Here is a 21,742-nt window from a genome sequence, read left to right on the forward strand (position 1 = left end):
GAGATTAATCTACTTGTAAACTGCTTGAGACAGAGATTTTTATTTGCTTCAGTTTTTCTCTGAGCTTTGAAACAAATAACGCTTCATAGTAATTCTTAGCAAAGAACCAGCATGGACTTGAGTTGCAATCAGAAGCTATGTTGGGTCAGAGAATATTTCAGAAAGCAGAGGATAGGGAGTGGCATGGACTGTATGATAACAAACATCTGATTTTAAAGACTTTACGATTAATGTTTAACCTGAAGTTGCCATTAATCACTCAGGTTCTCCAGTTCTTGGCTACTACCACAAACTGTATTTGTGCTAGTTTTCTCTGTCATAAAATCCCTCAGGTTTATTTGTATGTAATAAATACTTATATTCTCAGGATTCAGTGTTCATATTAAAATCCTTCTTTCACCCTGTTCACTTGGCTTGACCCAGATAGATGTAAGAACTGTAAGCTCTTTCTATTCAATGTCATTGAAAGTTTAATTTAGCCCTCATTTTGCTGAATTTGCACCAAGTAACCATTTTGAATATTCAGATCTGCCATTGAATTCGGCAAGCTTGTATGGTAGCTTGGGATCTCGCTCTGAACTGGAGTTTTGTAATGAGGAAAGTTTTGTTGTGCTAATTTGTATTGATCAGGCCCTGCACCTGGTGGGGCTTTTGCATCTTTTTGGAGATGCCATAAGGACACTCAGTTGTTGGCTTTTTTTCCTAGATGGTTGCTCAGCTAAAGGATCACCTTATGAGACATCTACAGTATGTAGGAAAAAAGAAGATTGACCAAATAGTTTTGGATTACGCTGCAAACCTGGTTAGTTTGAGTTCATAGTCACTATTATGAGCAAGCACATATTTGTTGCAGGGGAGGGTCTTGGGTATGTATTGTGTGTATATAACATATGTTTGGTGGGAGGAGATTGTTTTTAAGATGTTTAACTGTATTTTGCTTCTTAATATTGTTTATATTGATAAAGGACATAATAATACTTAAATAATATTAAAAAGAGTTGTATTGGTCACTCAGAATACAGAAGAAACAGTTCCCTTTACAGCTTGTACAAATAGGGCCTACTCCTGGAAGTGAAAACGTGAACTCATCCTGAAAGTTGAAAGAATGGTCTTTAGGTCCATTTTGTTTCCTGTAGAATACATTGCTGCATGTTCTGAATAATGAAAGTGCCATCAGGGGAAATAAAAATTAAGAAAAAAAGATTTGTCTCCAATATGGCGGGAGAGTAAATCATCACTACTCCTATATACTGACTTCGATGGGCTTTTTATGAGTGTATCAGGAGACAGAGTTTTTCCTGAAGAGATCCATGTAAACTACAGTGAAATCTTGCTTTCCAAATTCTTAGTTTTCTGTCTTTCATCCTCTTAACAGAAACTTTAAAAAAAAAAAAAAAAAGCTGTAAAAACTGTGACTGTTGTGCATAGAAATTATTGTACCTGGTCTTGTCTGTCTCAACATCAAATCCTTTAAGTGCAGAATACAGAGTCCACAAGAGCTCATATGGCAACTAGTAAATCATGTTCTTTGTCTTTGTGCTAGCCCTGTCACCCAATTCAGCAGAAATTCCCCACAGTGCTGTTTTCTAGGGATGGAAATCTCAGGAAATTTTCTTGAGGTTACTGGTGCCTGCATCTTTTCTGAAGTCCTGTGCAAATCAGTTGTGCTGTTGACATTACACTGTTCTCTGAACTGCTGCAGTTTCCACTGAGGTTACTGACTTTTCTATTCAGGCCTTGCTCTATAGCTCGACAAGTTGTTTTACTGGTAATCGGCAGCCTGTTCTCTGTATCTTTATAGGAACGAAGGAAAAACTAGTGACTGATTAAAATAGAAATAGGACAGCATGAACCAAAGTTTTGTACCTGAAAACAGTGCTGAAGGAAGCAGTGATGGAATGTTTGTTCTCCTTTCATTTGTTTTCCAGTTATCATTTGTTCATTCGTAATATAAACTAAGATAAAAAATATGAAAACACCTATGCAGCTTTGATCTGCAAGACTAAATTATTGTAGACGAAACCTTACAATCAAAACAAATCTCAGCCCTCCCCATCAGCAAACTCTTAGCTCTTAGGGCTTTTTTTTTTTAACGTCACTAAAAGCAAGAATTTGGTCAACTCAATTTTTACAGACTTCTCATTCTTGGAAAAACTAGTATAAACAAAAATAGTAAGTCTCTAAAAACTGCTTCTGCCCTCTGGCTGGCGCATCTTAGGTGGTGGTTGGAAACTTTTAGAAATTATTTCATTGTTAGGCTTGGGTTTCCCCTCATCCTAGTCAGAAACTCTTACATCTTAAACTTTTCTATATCCTAAATGTTTGGAAATTCTTCAGGGGAATGAGTTGTTTTGATTCTTCCAGCAGTTTTCTGTAGCATCAGCAGTGTGTAGCTGAGCTACTGAAACTAATGAAACGGGAAGAGATTTGAAATGATTTGCTTGTCTGCTGTCACAAAATATTTATTACATTCAGGAGCAAAGGAGTGGCTGAGAATAGGGCTCTGTGGTGTGTAGCCACTGTATAAATCAATTGCAGCTGAAGTTGAAGTAGCCAAGACATGGAAGCATTAATAGTTTCTCATAAAACAACAGACTAGTGGCTGGTTGCTGTCAGGGAACTATGTGTATTTGTATACAGAGAAGTAACCTGGGGAAGTGTGAATGAAATGTCTCGGTGGGAAATCCCTTGTTTGCCAAGGAGCTCTGCAGAGCCTGAGTATGCCTGGTTACCAGTTCACGTGCCACCTAGCCTGCAGTAATTGTTTGAATGTCCATATTCTCTCTCCCCTGCAAGCTCGTTATCTTAGCTTTACTCCATATCTGTTTATCTCGTTCTTTTCATTTCAGCAGGGCAGGGAAGGGGGGAAATAACTTACAGAAGCAGCATGACATTTGCGTCCCTGACAGCAAGTGGAAGAGGAGTCAGAGTGAACAGATAGCCTGTGGCATAAGAGACAGACCAGAATAAACTGTTCAAATTTCTCTGAATGTCGCTGCAGTGGCTGCACCTTTTTGGCTGATGTCTGTGGCTAGCTATCATCTAATGTGGTCTCAGCTGTGGGGGAATAGAAGACAGACACCATTTGGATTTGAGTTTCCTCAGAAGGAGGAGGACTGCCTTGTATCCCCTGTGCAGGAAGGAATCTGGAAGACAGCAAGACCCTGTCTTACTCCCTTTTCTCATGATTATTTTCTTTGGCTGCTTCCATGTCTTTCCTGTAGAAACAGCCACAGGCGCTGAGCACTTGTGGTTCCAAATGACTTTAGTGGACCTTCAGTCTACTTAGCATCTTTGCCTGGAAATGTAGATGTTTCAAGACAGCAAGGTGCTTTGCAAACGTCAGTCTAGGCCCTGCTGCATGCACTGTCTCACTGTTGATCATGTCTTCTCTCACTAGTTTAGAGCACTCCAAGGGAAATGGCTTCTGATACTTGCCCAGAAAATCCTCCTATTGTATGTCTTTGTTACTAAATGAAAAACGGCTTTGCCGTGAATGTATGGGTTTAGCTCTTAACTTGGTTCCCCCAGAGACCTGCTGCTAGCCTTGGAGAGGAAGCTGCCTGTACTCCCTCTATAAAACAGATAATGTTTCCTTTCTCTCATGCACTTTGTCCTGTGTGTTATATACTGAAAAAAGTTTGAGACATGACTTCTCTTTCTGTATGTATTTTCTATGGTGTCCATTGTGGCTGATCTCCAAAGTGAGTAGTGCTGTTGGTGATGGTGTGATGTCACAAACATGCATGTATTTAAGATTTAAGTATGTTGTGATAGCTAGGTTGACACTGACTTAAGTTGTCTTTCTACACCCTGTGAAAGCCATAGTTTGCTGTATTGTTAAGCAAAGAATATTGATTCTGGAGTATCATACCCATGAATACAATTTGTGTTGCACAAATAATAAGAGGTGATTCTGGAGCTTGTAAGAACCTTCCCTTCACCTCAATACTGATGTTCAGATCCAGCTGTAGCTCCTGATACAGAGGCCTTAGCTTCACCCTGTGTGCTGGCCAGAGATGAAAGTCATTCCGTCAGCAGGCGCGGTTCTCGTGAAGTTTTGATAAGACTTCTTGTGAAGTCTGAAAACTGGAAATCACTCATTTCCTGGAAAATGAGTGGAGAAAACTTGCCATACTCCAAAGAGATTAAACTGGAGCTTTCCACTGCATCCAGAAAGTATGAAGATGGAAAGTATTAGGTGGTTATTCTGTGTCAGGTAGCTGTGCAAGGCTGGATGGAGTGGTGGTGGAGGGAAAAGGTGCTACCTTCTAGAGGTACCTTGGCCAACGTAGAGGAGAGCACTAGGGAGCATTACTGAAGACCAATATTCCTGTTCTGGCCTTTGCATATGAACTTCTCCTCTGTGTCCTGTTTTTCTCTTGCTCAGAGCCTGTAACAAGTTAGAGGTTGGAGGGGGCAGAGCCCATGAGGAGAAAAGAGAGTGGGGAAAAAGGATTCCTGGATTCTGGCCATCTTGGGGGGAAAAGGGTTTGTAACTTCTCATGACACCTCTCTGCAAAATGAGGGTCAGACTTGCATCCTGAGAGTTTCCTGGGATTGATTGATTAGTGCACTTTGAGGCCCAGAGACAAAAGGCGTAGAGGAAGTGTCTCAATTCTGTTACTGAGATATGGAAGTGGTTACACATGACAACCGTGAGGGACTGGCTAGAGGAAGTTATTTCAACTCTTTCATGCGTGGTTTCTCTCTTTCAGCTGCAGAAGCTTCGAAGGCCCAAGTGAGAACAGGGCTTGTGGCTTTTGTATGCTGACAGTCTGTACTGGAGGTCAGCCTGAAAGCGCAAAGAAGCAACAATATGGGCCAAGGGATTGGCCCATATGGGCCACTATGGACAAAAAGGAAACTCAATAGAGGAGGAGAGGCATTTGCTTGTCTCGTCTTTCCTCCTTGCCAGGACTAGATTTGTGATTCCTCCTGCTGACTTTTTTCAGCAAACTGAATGTCTTCAGCATCATCCAGTTTTGTCTGGGCCCTAGGGACCTTTCCTTGCCAAATGCTTAGCCACTTGGACATGCAGTTTTTGCTTTCACGCAAACAGATCCTGGAGAATTTGATGCAAGAGCATGAGATCAGTTGATCCCCAAGAAGCACGATGTGTTAAGATGCTGCATGTTTTGCACAATGCTTTGATGATCTGGAAGCACTTACTTTAAACTTCTGGAATAGGGCAATGCAGTTACAATTCAAATTTTAATCAATTTTACATTTTAAGCTCCTAGGAAAAAAAGATAAATACTGAAGTCTTAGTAGGAGTCTCATGATAAGTTTTTTAACATAAACTGGTGTGTGAAATGAATGAAGGTCAAGGGCCTGCTGTACAGAGGCTCCTAGAAACATTCAGTCTTTTCTTTTTTGTTTTAGCTGAATCTGGTACATCGAATAATGAAAGAAGTTTGGAGGAGATATGAGCTTCATTCCCGCATCTTCTGCTTGTGAGCAAGTCATTTGCTAAAGTTTTCAACCTGCCTTTTAAAATATGGGCATAAGAATTTTGGTCTTCAACAACACTACTACTTGAACAGTCAGTGCTTACTCTACTGTGAATGTCAATATGACTGTCATGGACTCTTTTTAATAATCCTGCTGGCCCTCTCTAAGCCAACATCAATATTAATCATATAGGCAGTTTTACAGTTCAAAGTTGCTGAGTTCACAGTGGTCTCAAGCTGGATAGTGGGTGTTGAACACCTATAAAAGCCAGGTCACTTATACCAGCACTCAAAATATTTCACCTGTTGCTGCTGATACCAGGTACTGTTGAGAGACTTGTAAATATGCAGTAGTAGGGGAAGGAGAAAGGGGACACCACAGAGACGTTGTGTGTCAACATTTAGATGAACAGCTAATGCTGTTAGGTGACAGACACCTAAGCAAACAAGATAGCATCCCATGGCAATTCACCCAAAATGCATGCATTTAGTGCACATGTAGTACAATGAATTGACCGTATCTCCAGGAGAGTGTGGGCATCTCAGGTTCCTAATATGTTTCCACTTTGTTAAATACAGTGATGAGAGAGGAAGTACAGGAGAGTTTGCAGTGTTCCACATCATGAGTCGGATTCTGGAAGCTGCAAATGGCATGTGCATGCCTTTACCTCCTGGTAAGTCCTATGTTTTGCTGTTTTAATCATAAGCAAGGAGAACAATGCTATGAATTCCTCCCAGAAGAGCACTAGTTGCAGCACATGTGTCAAGTTAGCTTTGGCAGTAATGACATCTATTCAAGACAGTTACAGAGGGGAAGACCCTCCATAAACACGTGCAAGTGAAGTGAAACAAAACTGAATAGTTAGTACAAATACAGACAACAAATCAGAGGTTTAGTTATCTGTTTTCAGCTTCCAGTGGAATGTTTGGGCACAGCCTTAGCTCAGAACTAAGATTTTGATTTCTTTCATTTGTATATTTTTCTTAGACAGCTGGACTTTTCAGTGTCATGGGCTACAAGGGAAAATCCTCTCCTGGAGCAAAAAAAGACTGTTCCTTCTCATGCTGTTGCCCTGCTAATATTTTTCAGTTCTATCCTGAAAGGATTACCTTCAGCCCTGATGCAAGAGCTGATCGTGATAGTAGACTTTAATATCCTAGAGCTCCTCATAATCACTTAGAGTCTTTTCAAAGCACTTGCTTATTTTTGTTAGGGAAAGACCTCTGAACTTCTTAATGCTTTCTGATTCTGTTTGAATCTTTCTAGTTTGTATTTCCTGATCTGTCTTCAGTCTTTGCAACTGTTTTTGGTATGAGGTTGTCCCTCAAACTTAACACTGTGTGGGTGCAAATGCTGCCAGGTAGTGGTGTCACATGATGCAAGACCATCATCTGGCTGATGTTAAGTGAGAAACTGAAGTCTTAACGCTGTCTGTGGGAATGTGTGGGTGGCAGCCACATACTGAGAGTGGTGAGGCCTCAGTTTTTGATTAATTGGGAGGAAAGAGGGAGATATAAGACAAATTAATAGATATTTCAGATATATTTCAGATATATTAAAACAATTCAGATATAAGGCAACAGTTTGGAGATGTTTAATGACTGTGTATGACTATAATGACTGTTTTCAGTCCCCTTGGCTTTCCTCTTTCTGACAGGATTGTACTTGAGAGGGCTTAAAGAATGCCTAAATAAGACTACATGACTTTTGATAAACTGATTTCCTCACCAACCAGAAACAGTCAGAAGTTAAGGAGAGTGTTGGCTTCAGCTAGAGTAATGCCAATCTCTAATACAGACGTAGAAAAAAAAATATATTTTTGTACCAAACAAGTTTGTCTCTCTTTCATAGGTTTTCACACTCTTCACTTGGGGCTTGGTGTTCGATGTCTCCCTCTGCACACTCTCCTACACTATATTGATAATGGAGTCTTGCATTTGACAGAAACATGTGTCAGGAAATTGCTGAAAGGTACAGTGAGTTTCATTTGTTACCAGCCAGCTAATTGGGAGTGATGTCGTTTCAGCTGTTCAAACTCAGACACAGGATTTACTGCCCAGGAGACTCAGTTCTTCTTCCAGAGAGGTTTTTCAGTGAGGGCTGTAGCTGACGGTGTTGCCCATCTGAAAGGAGAAAATTAGGGCTCAGACTATATGATTGAGCCTTACCGTAGTAGACAAAGAAGTATTTGTTTGGGGAGAATTTGAGTTTATAATTTTTCCACTTGGGACTTCTTAGAAAAGTCAGTACTAAAGATCATCATAGAATTTGTGGGGGATTTCTGTGACTCTATGGAAGTGCACTCCTATGTGTAAGGAAGTTAGTCTGCTATCCAGTCCTCCAGCTTTTGCTTTAATTATGTTTGGAACAAGATAATCCTAGTGCTGGGATTGGCAAGTGGCTAGAAACTCAGTGTTAGGAAGTAAAAATTCAAAATAAGTAAACAAAAGCCTACCTGGCCCAGCATCCCAATATTTTTAGTAAATATTGAGGTTGTGAATGTCTTCTAAATAGATCATAAGGTTACCTAAAGGTGAGAGTTAAAATCGGTTTTATATGAACTCATATAGTCATCAAGAGGGGCCTAAGGCTTCGGAACAAAATAGGGAGTGAAACAAATTGGCAGTTGCAGGCACAGTTAGCATCACACCTGTGTTAATTGCTTTTTCGAAATCAGAAGGGAGGAAGCATAAGTTTCCTGGGATACAGCAGCACCATGGTACAACTCTCCAACAGTAATGCATTTCATCACAGCTGCAACCACGTTCGCTTGTAACATGCTACTTCTCCAGTGTTCAAGAAAAGGACACAATATGCAGTATTAGTCTGTGCCTGGTCTTGGTAAATGAAATATTATAAATATGGGGAGTTCTACTTAGTTGAAATATGTTTGAATTACTGTATAAATTGTTACATAAAGTGGTGAAGTTATGTACCTATATACAGAAAAATATTTATATAAACAGTATAAATGTAAATAACACTCCTAATAGCCCTTATTTAAAATTAAAATTTTCATTTCATTACAGAGATGGTATTTATTCAGAACGTCTTAAGTGACAGTTGAATGTTTTTGAATGTTTTAGTTATGTGGTTGCCACTAATGGTGGTGGTTTGTTTTTGTTTTTTTTTCTCCCTTGTAGATCTAGATGATACTGAGAAGAATGAAAAGCTGAAGTTCAGTATTGTCATGAGGCTTCCTGAGGTAACTAATAACTTTGGATGTCATTTCTTGGATTTTGGAATCGATAGGAAATTCCTCCCTGTGTGTAGGATCGAGCCAATGGAAGACTTAGCTGTGATTCACATAGGGCACAGATATAACCTGAACCTCCACACTTTCTCCATCTGCTGCTCATGACCTTTAGGGTACCCTGATAACTTAAATTATAGGTTTGTCCATAGTGTTTCACAGTGTCTCCAGTACCCTGGGAATCAAATAGACAAGACTGATGCTGTTCTGTTGAGTACTCATCTGCATAAAGCAATAACAGTTTTATGGGCTTTAAAGAGGATTTATTTTTGTGCGTGTGTGTTTTATAGCATCCACAAATGCCTTTCTCACTTGTGACCTCTGCATTTGGTTTTATTCGTTTTATCAAATACGTTCAAAAGGTGGTACAGTAAAAGCTGTAAAATCTGATCATAACACAACTCTGTGGTGGGGATTGACTTACAAGATCTCCCCCTCTGTGAGATCTCCCAGCCTCGCCCATTGGTAAGGTGACTCATTTAGCCACATGCTGGAACTAATTACTGATACTCCATTAAAAGTTCCAACAGAATGGGAGAGTGACTTCTTTTCCCCTTTGGTTCTTAGTGCACACCACAGTACTGCAGAGGAAGCACAACATCTCAGTGAGCAGAGGAGAACCAGGGATCCCCCCTTGGGGAGTGCCTTGCAGTAGAATGGGCTTTTCTCAACATAAGTTGCTTATTGTTTGCTCATTATGGACTATTACATATTGTTCAAATGGCCAGAAGTGCTGCTTTGGTTTTCCTCTAACAAGGGCTTCTTTATTTGGCAGCAGTTCTGAGAAGGGGTAGGGAAGGAGAACTCCACAGGACATTCTTTGTCCTCTGTGTCTTGTTTTGGGCATGGGTTGAGGAGCTGGGGTCAGCACGGGGCCTCTCTGAGCTGTCAGCCCCAGGCCTGGTGGGTGGGAAACACTATTCCAACCACGGTTTGACGCGAGGGGCTGAGCTGCGAGTGCTTTAGGGGACACGTACTGCTAGTTACGCACAGTAGACTCAGTGCCTTATTGTATCTATTTACGGCTTTGGGAAAAAATGCAGAGAATAGTTTGTTTGCCAAAAAGGACACTTTGGGGTGACTCGCTCTATTTTGAGCAGGTTACATTCAATAGATGACTTCAGTTGCATCAGAAGCAAGTATTTAAGCACCATTGAAACTGTCCAGCATTTCCTAAATGAACTCTTTCAGTAGTCTGTATTGCAATACTACCGAAAGTGAGGGGGGAAAAAACATCTAGATAGGGAAAACGGCAGAAGGTGGAGCTAATTTCACAGTGTGTTCATATTTGTCTGCTTATTGGTTAGGATTGGAAGCTTTGGGACATCTGGGTTTGAATTTCTCTTGCCTTTGGGAATGTGAATCAATGTTACCAATTCCCAGGATGATGCCCGAAATAATGGGATTCAAGTTGTGTTCCCAGTATCTCTCCTTGTTGGCATTCTGCTTTTGTAAGATTCCTCAGACTAAGCCTGAGAGAAGCCCTGTTCTGAATGGAGCATTGAGGAATGGGGCATCTGCGTTCTTTGGAAGAAGAATGGATGTAAACCAAAGAGTCACAGTAAAGGATAACTGGTCATTTTAAGCTTCAATTAATATTTAAGTACACATGCAAAGTGCGACAGAGGTAATGGGACAGACTGATCAATAGAAACTTACTAAGTAGCTCAGTGGGTACTGAGTAGCAAGGTTTTGATTGTTTCCCACGTTTTGGGAGCGTATTGTAATCTCTTAGGTACTGGCTATGAAAGGAAGGCTTCGTGGCTAAAAATTGATGATGTCTTAGCTTCTGTCATCAGTGTCTGAAAGCAAAGAAGTCTATGTTACAGCCTGGATTTTGTTTCTGTTTTTTTCCTCCTTTTCCCCCTCCTAAGTTTCCACTGTCCTGTGTTTATGTTCTCAGGTTTTTGGGTTTTGTTTTTTGCTTAATAGGCTCTTGGTCAAAAGGTCCGCCAGTTTTGGAATCATCCAATAAATGCTAATTTCATTGCACGGAAGTATGTGAAACTTTTGCTTGAGAAGCTGGGGAACAGGCAGGTAAGAGCACATAGGCCATTTTTAAAAAATCTTTTGCTCTGACAAGATTCCTGACCTTTCTGTAGACTGTAACACACTAAAGGTAACACTGAAACTTGGCACTGTGCGACTTGGTGAACTAACCTGAAATATTCTCCCTTACAGTGTAGCAGGCCTATCCCTGAGAGACTCTCAGTCCCTGTAGAGTTTTTGCCACTTAACTACCTGACTAATATGCTGGCAGAGATAGAGAATCAAGGTAATGTTAATTCTGTACTTTGGAAGACCAGTAATTGTTTCTCTTTGATGCTCGCGCTCAGCCATATCCTGACTATATTGACATAACTGAGTTCTGAAACTCCAGTGATGTCTGAACATGTAGGTTGGGTCGTCTCTCTGCTGATGGGAATCGTCAGGGGGCTGCTTCACTGCATATCCTTTCATCCAAATCCTCTGTGTGTTGAATCCAATTGGCAAACTTGCATTTTTCAGAACACATGTAGTGAAACGTGGTTCGTGTGCAGTGTGGTGGTAGCTGTTATTCTGTGTTCAAATGGGGAGAAGGGCTTGTTCCGTATTTATACAGTATGGTGGCTAAGAAGCAACCAAAATCAGATCTTCCACCTCAGAAAAGAGTACCCACAGCACTAGGTTAGGATGTGCTCTGAAGTAACAGGCATTTTTTATTTTAACACTATTTACTTAATTTTTTTGAAATTGAATTCAAATTGGTTAGGGCACTTGCTTCGTACAGTGAACCTAGGCATCTGAAGATTTTGAATTCCACTGAAAAAGCAAGGTGTGTTACGGGAAGCATTATACTCTTTAGCATTACTAGCTATGCCTATACTAATAAACAAAATAAAGTCAGGATAAGGACCTGAAGGCTAAAACAGGATTGTCCATGTATGGATATCATCCCATTTGGGGAGGAAAAAGAGTTAAACCATATAGAAGCATATGAGGATGTGCCCTGATGCAGTTTATGTACTAGCACAAACATAGCCAGTTTGGATCTCCAGAGTAGAACTAGTACGGAAATCCCTAGCGGCCTCCAGAGGTGGCCTGTTGTTTACCTATATGTAGTGTTTCTGCCATGGGCGAGCATCCAAATGACTCCACTGCAAGCTGTAGGGGTTTTGTGTAAAACACAGTTCCATCTCTTCCCTTATCTTTCAGTATTGTAGATGAAGATGTTTTAATAGACTGCAGGACTAAGTGTACAAGAACACTCATGATTTTGTAAATACTAATTTTCTAACAATGTTTTTCTAGGTGTGCACCCATATGAAAAACAAGGTCATGTTAATGTAAAATTTGTAGAGGAAACAGCACTCAAACACACTATGACGCTTTTGGGCCTCAAATACTCCTGAAGTAACATTCTGTTGAAGAAAGCTACCTGTGGTACTTTTACATAAACGTATTCACACAGAAGCATGCAACTAACTTTTTTTGCGTTTGTTTTAAACTTAAATGTCACGTTGTTTTCCAAATAATATGCACTTTTGTGGAGCCACCTTTACTGACATAAGCTACTCAAAATATTGTTTTGTGCAACGTATTAAGGCTGAAATCACTGACTTCTAGATAAATCCTAGAGAAATTTGTCTGACACAAACCCAGGTTTCCAATGAAAGATACCTCTGGTTTCATCATTTCATGTCAAAGTGGTCAAATAAGTGGAACTACAGCGGGTTTCGAAACACGCTGTGAAAATTGATATTAATGTCAATTATTTTAACAAGCTAGACAATCCTGAAAAAGGTAGTCCAGTTGTATTGTACAGTAACAAGAAACCAGCAACTGTTTACTCATTTAGATTAACAAAAGGATTTCTTGGTGTGTTTATGTAAAGCAGGTAAGAGTAACAAACGATGAATCAGTCTCTGTATGTAATACATCAGTAATGATGTATTCATTCCTTGTGGTGGTTGTGTTATCTTACAGTACTTCTGCCTTTGGAGTTGGATTCTAATATATTCAGTTTTGTCATTAGCGCAAAATATAATCTTCTTGAAGTGCATATGACAGGGTTTGGTTTTGTTTTGTTTTAAGATATGTATAATATATAGTAAGCAATACAGGATAAGAAAAAAGTTCTTTAGAAATTTACCTTAATGGTGACTTGGACAGAGTTTTACTTAATTCTTTCCTTACAGCATTTGGTGTTAGAGTTCAAACCTCAGCTTCAAAAAGAAATGATGGAGGATGTTTTTCCTTCCTTTTCAACTCTTATTTATATATAACTGAACCAGTGTTGTTTGGTTTTTTTTTTTTAAGTTCAGAACTGTGACATTCATTTAAAATAGTAATAGTGGTTTGCTATGCAGAGAAAATCTGAAGTTCTGACCTGTAGGATTTCTGCAGTCTTTATTGGGTTTAAAAACAACTCTATCAAAGTTTCAGACTATTAAACTAGTGAAATTCATTGTCAATTTGATAGATTTTGGAGGTTTTCAATAACAACCTGTGATACTCTCTCTGAGCAGTTTCCACTGATGTGTCCTTTTCCTAACTAGTGAAATAAAAAGATCTGGTTCTCAGGAGTGACTTGGCAAGTTCATGGTCATTCCCTTGTCATTGCCATCAGTGGAGCAAGGTTTTAGCTTTCTCGGTAACTGCACAGAGGGAAGGAATATTTTCCTCAGTATAATTAAAATTTGTCTGGCAAGCATAAACTCCAATCCCAGACTGCAGAAAGCTATGTTGTGTGTTTGTATAAGCAGTGGGGACTTTGTTCATATTATATTAATAACAAGATAAGATTTTCCAGCCTTTTCTTTTTAATGAAATGTATTATAAAATATAATCAGATGCAATAAAACATCACCTGGAAAAAAAATAAACGTAGTATGATGATCACTCATTTTTCTTAACATTTTAAAACACTGCACTGCATTTGGGACACCAGGCTCCTCCTAGGCAGGAGAAGGGAACTTGTATCACTGACTATTTAGCTGTGCTTCCAGCATTAACAACTACTTTGTTTTCAAGCATTGCTTCGGCATAGCGTAAGTGCTGTTGACCCTTGAGATTCAGCAACCAGTAATGGCCTCTCGTGCTTTAGGTGCCGTCTGTTCAGATTTCAATTGGCTTTACAATAGGTTTTCTGAAATGTCTCATATTTGAACCAGGTTCACTTGGTTTGAAAGGAGCCAGAGCACCGTAGGGCCGCGGCAATGGGAGACTGTATTCATCATCTGGGATATAGGCGGTTGGGCGTTGTTCAGCTGTCGTGTAGACACAGCCGGGCGCTGCAGCTTGTTCCTCTTCTGCAGCACGCTGTGAAAGACACACATTTTCATCACATAGTGATTATATGCTTTAAAACTCCAGTACTCTCCTGAGCCAACGTACAGAATGCCTAACAAAGGAAACACCATTAGTCTAATCCTTAGCAGATCAGGAAACCCGGAGGAGTATTAAGTGTTCATTGAAAGGAAAGCATGAGTTAGACGACATAGAGGTGAGTTTGTCCTTTTAAATAGTATACAGTTTGAGTCTGTAATGCTTTTGTTATTTGTGAAGAAAACAGATTAGATGAAGTTATAAAAGTTGTAATAAGTGTGCACAGAACGTCTCAGGAACGGGATAATTGTTCTGATGCTTCAAAACGTGGCTGTATTTATGCTGACAGCAGCTGTTCCTGAATACAGTTACTGCAGTGAGCTTATACCCACAGCACTGAAAGGAAAGTGAGTCATAGCATGAGAAGTGTCAATGACAGAGAAGTTTCTTACTCTCCTAAACCAGTTTTACTGCAGCACTTCTGCATGACTTCAAGTTCTTTAAGCGTATGCACAGTGTGTTCCTCTCCCGGCTTTGTGTGCCTTTCACATTCCCTGGGAGTGATCAACTAAAGCATTCATATAGCAAAGCTACTTTCCCGTCAGCAAGAGTTCCCTCAGTATACACATCTCATTTTTATACTACTACTTCTCCTCTGGGAGCTCTCTGCTCAGGGATCGCTGATGGTCTCAGCTAAGGAGGCATAGTATCCAGCAGGGTAGAATTTGAAGCGCTATTTGATATGCTGCCCTGCCTATGCTCAGTGTCTTGCCCAGCAATCTGATTTCATGCTACTTCTGATCTGATGTTCACTGCATCTGGTATGTGGAAGATGCTAAACTTATTTTTCCTGAACCCCACACCCCACCTTTTGCAGCTTTACCTTGAAATCAAATGGAAAGCAATACTTCACCGGTGGCTGTCTCGCCCATCATCCCAAAACACGGTCACACAAAATAGTAATTGAAGGTAAGTCTTCCTTTTACTGTCATGTGCTCTCTCCTTAAGATTCAATGACCAGTTCTAAGTGGTGTGCCAGACTGCAGTTAAAGCTCCACAAACCCAGAGTGTACCACTTTAGTAGTTGTCTTTGCACCATCATCTCCACTGACTCCTGGAGCTCCGTGTTTGGCAGCGAACAGCTATGCAGTGAGCTAGCACGGCTCTTTCAGAAAGACAAGCTAGGGCAGTTAAAAGACGGGGCTGAAGATCCGATTGCAACGTACGGCAAAAACTTACTTTAGCTCTGGCTTCAGCTGCGTCTTTTTGCATCTTTTCGTTGCGTAGTACCTTCAACCATTCATTTTCTGTTTCTTTGGGAGGGGGAAGGCCGTGATATATCCTTGATGAAACAGTCATCAAAAATTGTTCTTTGTCTCTCATTTCCTGCTGGAGTTTAATGGCAAGTGCTTGCTTCATGGATAGCTCTGCCACAAGAGCCATCATCTTCTGGGTTCTGTCCTTTATCTTCTTCTGCAGTTCGTTTGTCTGGAATAAGTAACAATTACATTTCAGTTAGGACTTCCCTTTAGACGCTTACTGGGCATGACGCTTAGGTAAGTATTAAGTATGTGAAAACAAGTCCAGCTTGACTCGTTTTAAAAAAAATAGTTCCATATTTGAAAATGACTTAATGAAACAGGACATGTGTTTCTGGGTACACTTGGAACCACAGAAAGTTGCATAATTCCAATACAAGGTACAGAAAAGCAAGTTTGTATTTATCTCCTGCCCTTTTCAGCTGAACAGCAAAACTCCCACAGTCCTCAAAGGCAGGTATTAAACCCAGATTCTGATTGACCTTGTGCACAATTAACTTTGTAATAAAGGTTTAATATAGATAATTGAGTGATAATGCGGACGCAGCAGGGCTGCGGGTTGTGAAGTTATCCTTGGCAGGGGGATGAACAGAAAAGGAATGGGACAGGAATCCTTGAGTCTGACTGGGGATGATTTAAACAAAAAACCCCAACAAAACTCAAACGCTCTTTTTTAAGTGACAATAGGGAATTGGGAGAGTCAGAGCACTCATGTAACTTGGCACATTGCTGTTTTTACAGTAGTTTATTAGCCCATGGCCATGATTTCACAAACCCAAATAACAGCCTTGTTATTTCTCTGTGGAAAATTAAAGATTTACTATAAAGATGTGTTTTGTTTTAAGCCTTTCCGAGTGCCAAACCTAACACCTAAGACGAAAAAAAATCAACCCTGGCCTTGTTTTACATTAATTACTTAGCGTTTTTTTCTGTCTTTCACTCAGCTCTGTTCTGTTTGGAGCTTCTTCATTAAGGAGGTGGGGGGTGAGGGGATTTTTGCTCTTCCCCAAACAATATTGCTGGCAGTTAAAAGGAAATAGCTATAGTTATATAAAAGTAACTGATATTTCTTTCCTGTGTGGTTCTCCCTACCTAAATAACAAAGAAACTTTGAGCCAGGTATCGAGTTTATCATCTTCTGTGTTGGAGGGATATAGAACTTACCTGGCTTTTCCCTATTTCTTTTTATCCATAACATGTTTGTGGTGCAAGGGCTGTTAAGTATGCATGCAAAAGGAGGGTTTTCCCCAAGTTTTTAAGTACTCAACCTGAGAAATAACTAATCCTATATTTTGGTGAAAGGTACTATTTATGATGCAACTTTCTTTCAATAAGAAAGTAGGCTCACCTAATGCAGTTGCTCTGTCTATATTATCGTCTTTACTAAATGTCTATAATTTCTGAACACTAACATATGACTTGCCTATCAATATTTCCAGCCACTAGTTTTGTAATTTGCAAGTGAGTCACCTTACCTCTTGCCCAGATATTATATCATTTTGTATAGGCCAGCAAGCAGAGTGTGCAATGCCCTTCTTACCCTTTTAGCTAACAGCAGTGTGTCCTGCTTCCCGTTCTTTGCCGTGGCACGGACTCTTTCCATCAGCCGGGAAATGTGCTCGTAGAGAAAATCTGTCTCCAGCAACTTCTCCTCCTTCTGCACCAGCTCTACCTCTAGCTGCAGCGAGAAGGGGTGTACAGGGTGTAGGTAAACGGCAGGGGAAGGTGCAACACGAGGTGTTGCTGTCATTGCTTTGAGAGCTGCTGAAATAATACCGATGAACAGCCATACATCACTTCCTCAGTTTTCTCAAACTTTTCACCCTCTCTGCCAAGTATCAGGCCAGGGTTGGTTCCATTGGTTACTGTCAGTCGTACAGTTCTTCCACATCAGACCGGGCCCTTTTGGGGGCGGGGGGTTACAGCAGCATTATTACTGCCTTCCTGTGATTTTCTTGAAAGCAATGCAGTTTTTTTTCTAGTCATTTTTTTTTCTTTTGAATCTTTTGGTTCCTTGAGTCATGCTGTAATAAGAGGGTTTCAGCTCTTGCTTTAAATACCTTTTCCCTCCTGCTGCTAAAAAAAAAAGTAAGTATGGGCTCCAAAGACTAAGAAAGAAAGTACTGTGAACTAAAAGGACTTTAAAAACACAAGGAGATTGAAAGAGAACATTTGAACTTCTCTCACAACTCCAAGAAACCCAGCTTTTTAATGTGCAGGTTGGTAATAGCAGGCTGTGTTGTAGCCTGCTTGGCTGTGCAGAGCTCCCTCCTGTCAAGGAATATGGGACAATAAAGCAAAAAGCTTGAGTAATTCAAGCAGAAGTGTTCATGGTAAATCCTTACAAACTGGATTTCAAAAGGAGGACTTAGGTGTGTACTGCTCCGAGCTCGCCGGCACCCTAATACCTTTACAGCCCCGTGTGAATCCTCCCCAAACACCAAATACAGTGGGGGGAGTTTTGTGCCCCTATAAATGGGACAGACAAAAATATCTAAGAAAATATCATGGTTGCTCATTCCATTCCTTTACCTTCCCCCCATATGCCATACAGGAGGTGCACTAAATTGGCTTTTATATTGGACCTAATGCTTCATTTTGAAGCCTCCTCCGGCAGAGCTGCAGTCGGGCGTGCAGCTGCTTGGCTGGCCTGGCTGCCTCTTCCATGAAGATGTGTTCTGTGGCTCCCTGTTCGGCATGGAAACAAAGCAGTACAACCAAATCCTGAGAAAGATGTTTGTTTGATCCTATGTAATGCAGCCTTTGTTAAGAGGGTAATGGGACTGCCGCCGGCTCACAGCCTGAGCGTTGTGGTGGAACAGCTAATGGCCAGTTGCAGAAGAATGACAAGTTCATTCGTTAGCGGTTTATTATTTTGCATTTATTTCCCTCTGCCGCCTTTTCTGTGCCTTCCCTTAGTGAAGCAGGAGGGTCTGCACTGAAGCGCCAATGATGCGAATGGACCAGCCAGCCGGGGATGCTGCGGAGCCAGGCATACCACACAGAGCCCAGGTTTTTCGCCACCTCTCCCCAGCCTCTGTAGGAGGAAGTCAAAATGTCCCACAGCCAGTTGTCCTGGAAAGCAGGTGCTGGGCTGGAGTTCCCATTAGCCAATCATAATTATTTTAATTCCTCTTACAGAAAGTTTATTTTTAAAATAAAAGATACCATTTGCTTTTTCTAAAAGAGGTCAATCACAGTGGGAGAGCTTGCGATGTGATAAGTGATGTTACCTGCTCAATCTTTTTTAGCAGCTCAGGTGGAGATGGGTCCTTCCCTCCCAAGTCTCGCTTTCTACTCTCATTCGCAGGGTCAGCAAAGATTTCCTCCATCTGTTTAATCCTGTCCTTGCACTGCGAATACTAGCCAATGAGAAGCCACAATGATTATTTTTTCAGACAAGAAGCCAAAAGTCCCGTTATTACTACATGACCAGAGATGGAAGGTCTCAGTGTGTCTGACTTAAACCAGGAGAACTGCACTAAAGCAGCTGGGGTGGCTGCACTGCCAAATCCTGGGCTTGGAAGCAAGACTCTAGCCTTGCTGGGAGACATTTGGGATGCTCAGGTGGCGTAGGACTAAGCAAAATGATACTGGTCAAACACTGGGAAACATTTCTGTACAAAATCAGAGGTGGATGCACATCATTCTCTTGTCCTATTGCTAATAAATTGGGAATTTGAAAAAACAGTAGATTGTGACACAGAAAGTCATCCCGCTAATGCACAAATACAAATCAGCTTCATCTTATTAATGGTTTAACTGTCTTGAATACTTGTTCCCTTGACTCCTTCTCCACGTGTAACATAACCACCTGAAATTGTGTATACATAAGGCTGCCACATGGAAGAGGCTTTTTCTCTGAGCCAGCAGGTATAAGGACAAGAGCCATGGGCTGGAAGATGATTTTCATCACATGTTTGGTAAGTCAGAAAAAGGCTGTCCCAGGGGCTGATACCCTCTTCAGCTTCAGCTGGTGGCCTGGATGAAAAGCCACAGATGGTTGGTACCAAACCACGTCCTTTGGGCCGTAGCGGGGGCTCAGGGCCACCCTCCACAGCCGCTGTTAGCAGGCGGGGGATGGAGCACAGCGCTGGGGCTGGGCAGCGAGCCGAGACGTGCCACGGCTCCGGCTCGTCCTGAGGAGGGAGAGGAGCACCAGGAAGGGTGGGAGCCCCCACTGGCGCCCGATTTCTTCCCCCCTCCCAGGCCTCTGCGGCCCGGCCGAGCTGCCACCTCCAGTAGCAGAGGCGGCTGCGCGGGGGCAGCGGTGGCACCTGGGGCTCCTCGGGGACTCACAGCAGGAGCACGTCCCTGCCTAACTTGCCGCCGAGTTTGATCCCGCGGACTTACTCAGTTCTAACAGACAAGGTTTCCTTGTGCTGGGGGAGAAAGGATTAATACAAAGGTTTATGAGCCATTTTTAATTTTTTTTTAAGGAGACAAGGGTGTGACAGTTGCAGGATGGAAGCAAACCCTGCTGTATGCCAGAAGTCGAGTCCCACCTGCTGCTTTGTCCTCAGGCTACTTTTTTATCCTCAGGAATACACCAAACATTTGAGTGAGGGGTCTTCCTTTATTTCCTACAATCTCCTGTTTGACCCACAGGGTCCATTTAGGGATGTAGGAAGGATACAAGTGCCTGACAGTTTGGTTGCAAGTTAAATCTGAAAGTCCTTCTTCCCGCTGGTTAGCACTAAAGGTCTCATCCCTATAGGCATTCAAGTTTTCTATGTTTCCTGCATGTGTCCTGAAGTGACTCAGCGGTGACACTGAGCAATGTGGTACTCCGGGGAGCCATACAGGCAGGTGTTCCCTGACCTTTCTGATGTGAGACCTTTCCCATGGAATAACGCTTCCCAGAATACACTAGATGGACACCCGTGTTTTGCATAAATACTCCCTGAAGGAGTGACCAGGACCATTTCTTCATGTTTGGACTTGCAGGACTGACATTGGTGGGGTTTTGTGCTTTGTTATGCACCTGGCCATCCATCAGCACATTGTCACGCCAACCTTGATCTATTAGCACTGACATAACGTAACCCAAGCAAGTTGCTATAAATGCTAACTATCAATTGCAGGTGATGATATTATTAAGGAAATAAGTGGTCACTAGCTCTTAAAGCTATGAACAGTCAGCAAAAAGACAAAGTAAATGTTTAGATGTTGCTACAGGGATGGGGTTTGTTCACTGGAAGTTAACAAGTCATGTTTAACTGGAAGAGGGAAAACTGACAGATCTTCTCAGGTGATAACGGAACATTCCCAGAACACTTGTCTTCAACAGTTCTTTTTCTGGTAAAAAAGCATCATGCAGCTCTTTCTTTCACATTTCGTCTGAGAGCAGGCAAAGTAAAAACCTTAAGTAACTGTAATGAACAATTTCCTTGTCAAATCATGATTTGGCTTAAAATGAATGCCATTCAGTGTGTAACTATTTTCAGGGGTACTAAAAGATTTATTTATTTTAATTAAAAGAACTAAAACTCAAGCCAAATAATACACAGAGTGGAAGAATGTAAGGATCAGCAGGACCAGCACCAACAACAGGATGCAGCTATGCTTCCAGTGATGTTTCATATCTGGTTCCAAATTCCTCAACCACTGACTCAGGTGAAAATGCCTTCTTGGAGGCAGTGATACCTTAATGAGACTAGGGACAGCTCACCAAGGAAAATTTTGCAGGACTGAATTGTTACTTTAGAGAAGAAGGACTTGCAGAAAAAACATGTCCAAACCAGAAAAAAAATCCCTAAAAAGTTTCATGTTAAATACTTGGCTTACTTTTAAATGCAATACGAATTGGGAGTGATTAGATGCAGGCTAATCCGAAAGTATGGAAAACAGCACATTTAGAAATAACCACGCTACTGTGTGTTTGCTGAAGCGATGTGACTGTAGGCATCTTTATTTTCTCCTAATTTGCAGTGTTTATCTGAGTTCTAAGAGATTCTAAGTCTTAAACCCCCAAAAGACCCTTCTTTCTTGGAGTGGATTTGATACAGGGGATAGGAAGAGGCTCTGCAAGAGAGGCTTTTCTACGTCTGATTGTAAACAGTCAGGAGGAAGTGTTGAAGGAGGAACAGCCGAGAGGGAACACATGCCAGGGATAAAGGGACCGGTCTGAAAAAGTGGAGATCTGCTGCTTGTTTTGGAAATTTCAGCCAAGGTAGGTGAGGTACATAGAGCACTAGAAAAAGGCAAATATCATACCTATTTTTAAAAATGAGGGGAAAAGGAGCTATGGAACTATAGATAACTTATCTTCACTTTCTGAAGAATAAATCCAGAACAAATCATTAAGCTTTCTTTGTAGGTAGCTAGAAAATAAAAAGGGTAGGAATAACAGCCAACACAGGTGTGTGGAGTGATGCCAAACCAGCCCAATTTGTGCGGATGACAAATA

At 41.3% G+C, this 21,742-nt stretch overlaps 2 protein-coding genes across 4 annotated transcripts in view; one reads left to right on the plus strand and one right to left on the minus strand.

Moving 5' to 3' along the window:
- Positions 1 to 13,530, plus strand: part of GSAP (gamma-secretase activating protein) — a 49,371-nt gene extending 35,841 nt beyond the window's left edge. For 2 of the 3 annotated variants that reach the window (XM_072858857.1, XM_072858865.1), the window contains 8 exons: positions 707 to 802; positions 5,386 to 5,456; positions 6,033 to 6,127; positions 7,306 to 7,425; positions 8,598 to 8,659; positions 10,640 to 10,744; positions 10,889 to 10,982; positions 11,999 to 13,529. In XM_072858857.1, coding sequence (XP_072714958.1) covers positions 707 to 802; positions 5,386 to 5,456; positions 6,033 to 6,127; positions 7,306 to 7,425; positions 8,598 to 8,659; positions 10,640 to 10,744; positions 10,889 to 10,982; positions 11,999 to 12,099 — 744 coding nt within the window. In that variant the 3' untranslated portion in view covers positions 12,100 to 13,529. Of the gene's footprint in view, positions 1 to 706; positions 803 to 5,385; positions 5,457 to 6,032; positions 6,128 to 7,305; positions 7,426 to 8,597; positions 8,660 to 10,639; positions 10,745 to 10,888; positions 10,983 to 11,998 lie in introns of all 3 variants that reach the window. The other variant, XM_072858847.1, reaches the window with a different exon arrangement.
- A 23-nt stretch (positions 13,531 to 13,553) lies between these two features.
- Positions 13,554 to 21,742, minus strand: part of CCDC146 (coiled-coil domain containing 146) — an 82,751-nt gene continuing 74,562 nt past the window's right edge. Inside the window, exons 16-19 of the mRNA XM_072858880.1 lie at positions 18,567 to 18,695; positions 16,874 to 17,011; positions 15,254 to 15,502; positions 13,554 to 14,008 (exon numbers count right to left, since the gene is read on the minus strand). Of these exons, the coding sequence (XP_072714981.1) occupies positions 13,805 to 14,008; positions 15,254 to 15,502; positions 16,874 to 17,011; positions 18,567 to 18,695 (720 nt within the window). The 3' untranslated portion in view covers positions 13,554 to 13,804. The remainder of the gene's footprint in view (positions 14,009 to 15,253; positions 15,503 to 16,873; positions 17,012 to 18,566; positions 18,696 to 21,742) is intronic.

This window comes from Ciconia boyciana, chromosome 1, assembly GCF_034638445.1.
Source record: "Ciconia boyciana chromosome 1, ASM3463844v1, whole genome shotgun sequence".
Lineage (NCBI taxonomy): Eukaryota > Metazoa > Chordata > Aves > Ciconiiformes > Ciconiidae > Ciconia > Ciconia boyciana.